Genomic DNA, 10258 nt, shown 5'->3' with positions numbered 1-10258 from the left:
TGGGTATTTGTTAAATGACAACTAGGCCACCACAGATATCTCATAGGTTTTATTTACTTTCTGACTTGAAGTGGTGTTAAAATAAATACAAAAACAAGGTGTCAAGCTGAACACAAGGATTAATGTTGAGAACTTTTTCTACATTTTAAAATGGAAAATTCCATCTGCATCTTCACAAATTTCCACTTTAATCCAGGACTTTACCAACCCCTTAACATTTAAAGCGTTTACAATTAAATGATGACAGAAAGCGCTAAGAAAGTTGTTTAGCAGAATCTGACGGTGCTTGATATTTCCTCAGTGTAAATGACCACAGCTACTTTGTGGCTGCAGCAGAAAAAAAAAAAAAAGATTAAAAAAAACCCAACAGAATAGGCAATAACTTTTAACAAACAACCTAGTGAGCAGTTCCTATCTACATACAAGATAAAAGTGTTCTTATAAAAAATATAAACTACAAGCAATAATGGGGACAATTACAGAGATATGACCTTGGTGTTCTCCTGAAGAAATCAGACCACATGCCCATTAAACCCGCACAAATGATCCCCTTTAGGAAAAGCCACATTATACTGGACAGGCAAAAAACATGCCAAAATCAGCTGTACCATAGTGGTTGCTTCAGTTGTGAGTCATAACAAAAAGGCTAGCCATACTAAAAACATGATGACGTAACCTGTGTGCATTTGTACAACAACGTGGGGCGGGATACATATATGTGAATATATATTTGGAGTTTTTTTACATAGGGATGGATCTAATTTATGATGTCTCTGAATAATAAAACTCATGCAACATGTAAACATGTTATTTCGCTTCCTGCCACTAACTAAATATTTACAAGACATAGTAGTGTGCGCGTATAAACAACACTGTAAATGCTCTTATTGTTGTGTGAGAGGAGATCTTTCCACGTCATCCCAGATGATCAGGTTGTTCTCTCACTGGTAGCATCAGTTGCAGTGATGAGATATACAACAGTTTATACCGTTAGCGTCCTGCTTATGTGTTGATAGGACACATTAACAGGAGAATCAGTCATGCAGTTAGAGCAATGTACAATCAAGTGGTGACATAAACTGGAGTAAAGGTTCAGAAGGTAAAAGAAAAAAAGAGATTAAAAAACCCATCAGTGGCAGAGGTGGTGATATCAGAGTACCTCTCATCATGTCAGAGTTTTTCACCTGAGTCTCTGAATTTCACACGTAGGGTCGAGAAGTTGTCAGACCACAGACACCCCCTGCACGGGACAGTTAAGAGCTGTTACTATGTCGGGCCTCTCGATGCGGGCCACTGCAGAGCACAGCAGTCCCAGAGTGGAGCCTTCTTTCTGGGCCCAGTTAGAGAGGAGTGTGTGGGCCGGGGCCTCTCCCCGCTCGAACAGATCCAGCTGTTCAGGCTCATAACCCAGCGCCGCGCCAAGGTGCCTCCAGCCTCGGCCGCTTCCTTCTTGCAGGAGGCGCTCCACCTCTTCCTGTCTTTGTGGAGGTAGGTTCGTGTAAAGACGGCTGTCCTGCTTGTCTCTCATGTTACCTGTGAAAACAAAATCCAACCAAAGTTACCACATCTGTCCGAAAAGCAGTAGCAGTGCTTACAGTATATTATCAAAAGCTATAAAAAATACCACAAACATGGGCGCTAGAATAATTGTGTCCTTTTAGAAATACCAAGTTAATTATTGCAAAATTAGGAAGTTTACAGTTGTTGTGGAAAACACTGAAAACTTAAAGGTGATACAGAGATTTCATCCAAACAAAGAGACTTTGTTTAGTTTTAGTGTTAGTTTCTGAAAGCCACAATGCAATACATGGCTTGTCTGCAAGACATCAGTCTGCAGACAAGCTTATATAAAACGGAGCTATGGTTATAATATAACTTTTTGAACTTGCTTTCATATATATTCAATCAAATCGCTTTTCTTAAATTAACCCCTGCAAAATACAGTTGCATTTTATTATAATAAAATAGTAATAATGGATGAACTTGAAAATGAAATTCCTCCTGTGGAAGTTTCCAAGCTAACCAATAAACGCGGCAAAGCTCATGGAGTTGTCTCAAAAACAGAGGAGGTTAGACCAAACACACGTGATTTAAAAGGGATTTTCACGGCACGTCAACTTCCAAGAGACACGGCAGGCGGCATCATGCATAACTTTAAAAACTCATCGGTAAAGCAGCAAACATCCCTGGGCATGGAAGAAAGGTTTCGCCGAGAAGAATCAGATGTTTAAAAACAACAGCTGAGATAATAACATATGACTGATGTCTTGGATTGTCTGAGGCACCACGTCATTTAAAAGAATAACACAATGCGCTGAGTGGATAAACTGTAATCGCTCGACTTTCCAGCAAGAAATCATTCCTCGGCGTATTTCCAAGTTAGGACTGGTTCCTGAAATGTCCTCACTTCTCATTTAGAGGCACTGAAAATACTTTTCAGGCTTTTAAAGAAAGCAGCGTGAGCTGAAAGTGTTTGGTCACGAGGAATGAACTAAAATTCCAAAAGCGTGGGAGAAACAACAATAAACATTACCCTTTGGCCTTCTTCTCATCATTAAAGTCAAGCATTGTTATTGTTACTTAAAAACTTTAAAACTGTCAACCTGGTTGCATAAATATGCACACCCTTAACCTAATACTTTGCTTCAGTGACTTCTTATTTTAAAACACCATCTAGTCTTTTTAGGTAGAACTCTATCAGCGTGACATGTCTTCACCCTCCCTCGCGTTGTCTCCTAAGCACAGCTGTCTTCACGTCCGCCCACAGATTTCCTGGTGTGTTTATAGATGTCGGGCACAAAATTTTAATCTTCCCCTGCTGAAGTAATTCTTTTGTTGATCTGGATGTATGCTACGGGTCATTGTTGTGATGAAAGATGACATTCCAGCTGAAGCATGATGCTTCAGCGTAGCTATTGTGCTCTTTTGGTGATGTGCATAACTTTGGACTTTTTTGCTGTAATTCCAAGTCTTGTCATTTTCCCACATGCTTTTAGGAAGACCGGATGTATTTTGTTCTGGAAAACTAGCAAGGCTTGGGTATTTTTCTCTGCAAAAAAAGGCTTCTGTGTTGCCACCCTACCACATAGCACAGACATATGAAGAATATGAAGATTGTTGTCACATGCAGTACACAACCAGATCTTGCCAGAACTTCCTGCAGCTCCTTTAATGTCTCTACAGGCCTCTTGGCAGCCTCCCCGACCAGTTTTCTTGTTATCTCTTCATCATTTTTTGAGGGGTGTCCAGTTCTTGATAAAGTCACTATTGTGCCATATTATTTCCACTCGTTGATGACTGTCTCCATTGTGCTCAATGGTATATTTAATACCTTGGGAATTCTGTTGTACCCTTCTCCTGACTGATACCTTTCAGCAATTTGACAATTTGTAAACTCTCAGTGGCCCTTTTTGCCGTGACCAGATTAGTTTAACAAAATCGGTTGATTTTGGTTAATCCTCAGTTATATGAGGGTGTGCACTCTTATACAAACACACTACACATTAAGCAGTTTGCTTCTCATTTGAATTGCAGAGGTTATTCGTCATATTAAAGATGGAAAAAGCTCTGAAATTATTTATATTGACATCACAAAAACCCGCGATGGGTGGAAAGGCTGGTTGTTTTTTTGTATCCACTGTTCTCGGGGAGCTGCTAGATGTTTTAGCAGCATTTTTAGAAAGCTTGAATCATTTGAAATCAGTTTAATTTAGTTTCATAGCGTCTGTGGCTATCATACCTTTGCTGGGCTGGTTGTCCTGTAGGCTGTAAGAATCCAGAAATACACCACTGTCGCTCTGAAGCTTCTCTCCTTCTGGAGATGTTCCCAACTCTGCTGCATGGGCCTTAGAGAGCGCCTTCTTCTGTTTGCATGACCTCCAGCTGTGAAGACCACAGTAAAAACAATGATAGTTAATTACCCATTAGGTCCTATTTTTAATCACTGGGGGAATATGTACAGATTCTTATGCACATTTCAAAATAAGGACCCTTCTTCAGTGAAAACCTACCATTTATAAGCCACATAAATAAGCAAACCCAGCACCACAGCAGCCAGAACAGACACATATACAAGAATGTTGCTGTTGCCGCTCTCTTCCTGTGTGGTTAAATCAGTCGTTCCAGGAGCAGGACTGGTCTTCCCGTCCTCCGTTACGCCGGGCCACCGAGGAGCATCGGTTTGACTGGGGCGAGAGAGAATGTGCAGCTTCTTCTCTGTGAAGATTAGGAGATGGACATGCGCCACAGTGAGGAGCATTGCATGTGCACATTTTGCACGTCAGAACACATTTGCACACCATAAATTAGGACCAGATGTAATGATAGCCTCAGCTATCCCACTCCCCTGAGGTTTTCAGACCTTTCATTGCCCCCGTTTCCAGCCTGATTCTCCCTCCTGCCGTCTGCCTATTTTGGGATCAAACAGTATATCGTACTGTGCTGACCCACGAGGGGTCAAAAAGTCATGACTTATGGACCCACGGTGTGCACAGATGACCTAACTCCTGGAGAGCGGGTGTAGCCATTTGGGAGCGAGCAGACTTGCTGTCAGGGTCAGCAGCCTCGCTTGACCTTCAGGTTTTTGAGACAGTTAACCTAAAGACCTGTCAAGCTCATATCAATTGGACTACAGCACTTAAGTGGGCTCTTTTTCACAACTCATGTTTCCCAATTCACAGTGTTACAAAGTGAAGTGTAGATGCAGATGTTGACCACATGTCCTCATTTTTTCAGAGACTCTTCCGCTGCTTGTCTCCCCCTTCCCTTCAGCTCTCTCTTTCATCTTTTTTATGCACTATTGCCTGCATCAGATCTTTAAAGGATAAAGCTCTCACTATTCTTTATTTTCCAATTATCAGCCAGTTATAAAATCAAGACCCCAATCAACCCACTGGGTAATTTATTTTTAATATAATTTATTTTAATAACTTTTACAGCTGATAAAAGCCTCCCCCATGATTATTCATGGTTCTTGGTTTATTCTTGTTAAAAGGGAGTTTTTCTTTCCCTGTCCCTTTATGCATTTTATTTACCGAGTCTAAATCTTTGATAAAGCTCACCCATGCAGAGTGTGTCAGATTGGGGCAGGCAGGACCGGATCTCCACCTCATTTTCAGAGCACCGAGCGCAAGGCTGACAGGGACCTGTGGGACGAACCGCCTCCGAGAAGGTTCCAGGGCCGCAGGTGGCGCACACAGTGTCTCCCATAGAGCCACACTGCCGTACAACCCCCTCACCACGATTGCATTTGGAGCAAGGTGCGCACGAGCTGTACGAGCTCAAAAAGAAGTAGCCTTTGTCACATTCACACTGTGTGTTTTGAGTGGCAGAGCATGGAGAGAAAGTGGGAATACTGTGTGGACACCTAGCACATGGAAGGCAAGAGCCAAGGTCTTCAGATGAGGAAAATCTGCCTATGGGAAAGATTACAAACTCTGCGTCAAACTGGGTGAAGAAAATGATGAGGCACTTGAAACACGCTGAATCAGAGTAGTAACATTAGATTATAAGTGCTTACCCTCTGGGCACGGTGCACATGTGGTGTCCTTTTTCCCACATTCTACCTTCACTTCAAACCCAGGAGGGCACAGACTGCAACACTCCCCTGATTCAGTGAACTTACCGCTGGCACAGGCATTTCCAAGAGTAACCTACAGCAAAAGTGACACAGTAAGAAAAATAAGATACCCCTACTGGGTTTTTTTTAAGGCAACAAATCATACGTTTGGGCCATTTTTGGATATAAAGTTTTAGGACTGCACGATTAAAGAAGCAGCAAAGAAGATAAACTGTAAATGCCCCCCCCCCCCCCACACACACACACACACCCCAAACCCGCCTTGTTTTTATCTTTCGATCTGCCTTGGTTTTCACCCATAAGTGCTCTTAATCCTTATCTGCAAGTGGGTAATGGAGGTCCCAGCTTGAGTTATGACATGACGAATAGATCAGACATTCCTAACAGCTTGTGCAGGGAGCGAGGGTGCCTGACAGGAGTTGCTGGATTTAATCACATGGCTTTAGGTCATTGAAAAGAATGAAACATAAAGGGGGAAGTAAAACAACCAGAAAAGGAGCGTGAAAGAAGTAAAAGAAAAAATCTGAGTTTCTGCCTCTCCACTCATTCTAAATTCTGTGTGAATGAGCGCTCTCTGTGTGAATTAACTATACTGGTTGTGGCGGTGACTGGGAATAAAGGAGATGGCCCCAGGCAAGAGTGTCAGTTAACCAAGGCTGCTCAGCATGAGAGTGTCCGTTTGGGTAAGAGGAGCGCTTTGAAGTCACAAAGCCCCGCAGGTGTGTCTGTGAAGGTCAGTATTTCACTAACACGCCCTTCTCCAGGCTCTATGCAACGGCATCTTAAACATGCACACATATTTAAGGGAGATTGACCTACTCCGCCTGGGGCCTGACAAGAGCAAACAGATGTCTAACAACTAACCTCCTGCAAAGGAAAAAAGTAACAGCTAAACAACCTCAATGATGTCTCTCTTTGTTTCTGAAGTCTGCCAAGACACTCAGGAGACATGTGTGAACCTGTAGCCTCCAACAAAAGCCCCCCAGATAAAAACCACACACTCACGCACGGACACACACACACACACACACACACACACGGACACACACACACACACACACACACACACACACACACACACAGAGACAGTGGTGCGACTCCAGTCGCGAAACCCAAAATGTTCCGTGCTGATGATACAGGCGAATCGGCTTTGAAACTGTGCTCGACTCGTACCAAAAACAACAGCCGGTTTGACCGCACAGCTTACAGAGGAGCCTGATGATATCTGAACACCAGCCACACAACCCAGAACAGAGGCATTTAGGAGACTGGGGTGGTAGGATCCAGCAGGGAGGAATCAGGATATCTGAGTTGGCGTCATAACCACAATAACTTGTAGCACAGAGGTATCCTGGTAACCCTGGTTTGCCCTCTCCATGTGACTGATGAAGTGCTTAATAACCTTTTGGCCTCTTAATCTATCCTTTGGTAAATATTTAGTGACAGTGGCTCTGTTTTGTTTTTTGGCATTTTTTTGGTGTGTGTGTGTGGGGGGGGGGTGTTGACCTCGAGCTTGAATTTGTAGCATTTTATAACGTCTGGTGTGGGTCTGGTTGGTGTAACTCGTTAAACTTGGCTGGGGGGCCAACTGTACGGAGAGCAGGCGCCGGCAAATGCTTGGCGCTTAACCCATTGGTCTCCAGTATACAATGAAAGATTTAATTCATGCCACACTGGAAACCAGCGGGAACTGACATCTACTCCTTACAGGAATAAATATCTACTCATTGTAAATTAAATAGTACTCCTTAAGGGTAAATTGAACTTTAAGTACTAAGAGGAGTAAATTATACTTTTACAGGACAATGATGAGTTTCCTGTTTAAGTCTAGAAAGTAGACATAATAACAGAAAAAACATCTAAATTATTTGTTGCTTGTAAACTCAGAAGGCAAAAACTGTTATTTTTAGTTTCGTGCCACATAAATCGACACGCTTTGCTTTCTAAACATGTATATAACTTGATTCCATTTAATTATTGGCTCTTGTTAATCATCTTGCTACAGCTTGTGTGGCTACAACGTCATACCTTGTCATTATGTTCACTTTTCAAGCAAAGTTTAATTTCCCTCAGAGTCCTCTGGGTCTTATCTGTTGTACTGGGGGGTTATAAAGTCTGAGGGGAACCAAGCTGCAGTTGCTTTTTCCATCAAGGTAAGAAGCTGCAATCTAAAGGGATTCCCCAGTGAGAACAGACGGACCACCGAGGAGCACAGCTTTCAATGGGGCTCTCAACTCCACGGCTGCTGGAGTCACTCAGTCATCGGAGATCTCACACACAAACACACATACACAATTCATTTCAGCCGCCTCTCTGCCTGAAACATTTTCTGAAGTGAGCTCCCTTTTAAAGCCTGCGGATGTGAGTTTCCACTGTTAATCTAATCTGTGTGAAAATAAACATGAAAAGATTGCTCTTCGCCTGTGAAGATGCTGACCCATGATATTTCACAATCCGGCTGTGGCAACAACAGTGAGAGGTCTTTCAGCAGAGTCAGCCCAGGCTGAGAGGGGAAACCTGTCTGAGCAGCACATCTGTGCCCATTCCTGCTATTGGTGCAGTATGCAGGCAGCATGAGGGACAAATTAAAGGACACAGGGTTCTACCACAACCGTGATCCTAAATCAAACGAGACAGCGCGCGCAGATACACCAACTATTCATCTAACGGTTTTCAACTCTCACCAAAGTAAATGAGGTAATTAAAAGTACTAAATGATCCTGAAGTCTGCCTACTCTGTGGAAATTCAAATTAGGGTGGGAACACACTAAACTACCCCCTTGCATGCACACACACACAAACACCACAAACTGGGAGAAAATGATGATAATTGCCTTGCTCCGGATATCCAGACCCCAGCAGTAGTAATAGACTAGGCCACATTTTCACCAGGAACTGCCACTAGCAACAAATGTATCAACGCGTACAGTAAACTAAATGGAAAATGTGTTGTAGAAAGAGTTAAGGTAGTAGAAAAACACCCAACTTCCACACTGAATCATATAGTGACTAATGAAACAATTATTTTTGGAAACAAAAGATTCCTTTTGTGTTTTTCCCAAATGAAAAGCATCTTAAATTCCACAAATTAATCCTACTGATATTATAATTATAAAGAGATACCTATCTTTTTTAGAACTAAAGCCTTATCTAACCACTTTGATCTAACAAAAGTGCTCTGACTCTTAAAAAGCATGTCTAGACAGGACTACAAGCCCCATGGGCTTTTTCAGGTAGATGAGTGTCAAATTATTGTCTGCAACTGTGAGGTAGAGGTTTTCTTTGCACCCTGATCCTGGCTTAATGGCATGCTATCAAACACCACCGAAACTATAATCTGTCTTTAAATCATACACCATTTATTTTAATGTGGCTGCTTAATCTTGATAAATGGTGTGCTCCTGGGTTTTGTTCCTGTTTTATGTGTTTGGTTCATTGTAGCCGGTGTGATGGGCTTAAAATGCGAAGTTTCGTGGGAAAACAATGAGATTGCAATAAATAAATAAATAAAAAAACACACACACAAGAAGAGGAAGAAATAGTGCCAAGGAGGTCTTCAGTAGGCTTCGTCTTAGCATGTGCATCTGAGAAATATGTTTACCACGGTTCGATTCCAGTTTTGTCAAGAGAGCCTTTCAAAGACGCACTAATTTTACTCTATTATCACCTCTGACGCTTATATTCACCAACATGTGTCGTGTGACAGCCCTGACGAAGTACGGTTCTGTGTTGTGAAACAGATTTCCTTTGGGAGCAATGGTGCAAACTGAGCTGGATTAAGTTTACTCAAGTTTAAACAGACCCCTGATGTAAAGCCACGAGTGTGGAATAAGTAAGAAACGCCTTATAAAACACGTCAAAGTGAAAATCTGACTTTAGCTCATGTGGTGGTAAAGCGTGCAATAAACTGTAGCTTACTTTTAACAGCAGAAATGCGCATACGACAAACGGTTTCATGTCTTCAGCTCCAAAATCCTCTTTGGCTTCGACACACAGGGGCGTCTCAAAATCGTCCACAGAACAGTGTTTTCACTCTGCAGCCTCCAACAATGGCATGAAAAATGCCAAAACCTCAAGTTCCCCGAGTCTAGTTAAATACACCAACTTGTCCTAAAACGCGCTGGTTCCACAGAAAGGAGAATTCGGTCATAGTCCAGTAACCAGATGAGGGTTTTTACGCGTGAGGAAGCAGTTTTAAAATGTGTATAATCCTTCGGTCTTCTCCGCGTAGCGCTGCAGCCCGATGCGTCTGTGTCAGTGCATTCCTCAATGTTACCTTAAAACAAAGTTTCTTCTGTCTCAGCTCACAGGACGCACCAACTGCCACACTCCTGCAGCTTTGCAACAGATGAATCTGCTGCGAGTTCTCAGGAGCCTTTTCTCCTCCCATCGACTCGGCTTTCAGTGCGGCTTCGTGATTGGCTGCATCCCGGAGCTCGGTAACAAGTACAGACGATACAGGAAGGGAGAAAAGTAAAGGTAACCGTCATTGTTATCGACTGTGTGTCAATGTTATGTATCTAATGTTACGTGTCTACAGGCTCAGTGCACTAGCTTAAAAAGAGCAACCCCAAAGTTTCCAGTATTAAACACAATAATGGGACATTAATACATAAACAGTCTTGTTAATAAATGGGATAAAGGTATTAGTTTATAGACTAGACTGTTCAGATAGTTTGT

The 10258-nt window shown here is 42.5% G+C and overlaps 1 protein-coding gene across 1 annotated transcript; it reads right to left on the bottom strand.

The window, feature by feature from the left end:
* Positions 1 to 34: 34 nt before the first annotated feature.
* nradd (neurotrophin receptor associated death domain) lies at positions 35 to 9918 on the bottom strand. Its single transcript, XM_085473676.1, has 6 exons — positions 9497 to 9918; positions 5519 to 5651; positions 5061 to 5414; positions 4011 to 4215; positions 3740 to 3882; positions 35 to 1533 (listed from the first exon to the last, which is right to left on the bottom strand). Exons 1-6 carry the CDS (start codon positions 9533 to 9535, stop codon positions 1223 to 1225), a joined length of 1185 nt encoding a protein of 394 aa, XP_085329802.1. The 5' UTR covers positions 9536 to 9918; the 3' UTR covers positions 35 to 1222.
* Positions 9919 to 10258: the final 340 nt, after the last annotated feature.

This window comes from Copadichromis virginalis, linkage group LG11 (assembly GCF_057382275.1).
Source record: "Copadichromis virginalis isolate Kocher_CV1m ecotype Utaka linkage group LG11, C_Virginalis_male_GT1.1, whole genome shotgun sequence".
In the NCBI taxonomy this organism is placed as follows: Eukaryota; Metazoa; Chordata; class Actinopteri; order Cichliformes; family Cichlidae; genus Copadichromis; species Copadichromis virginalis.
Note: the sequence above shows the minus strand (reverse complement) of the source record. Positions and strands in the feature narration are given on the sequence as shown.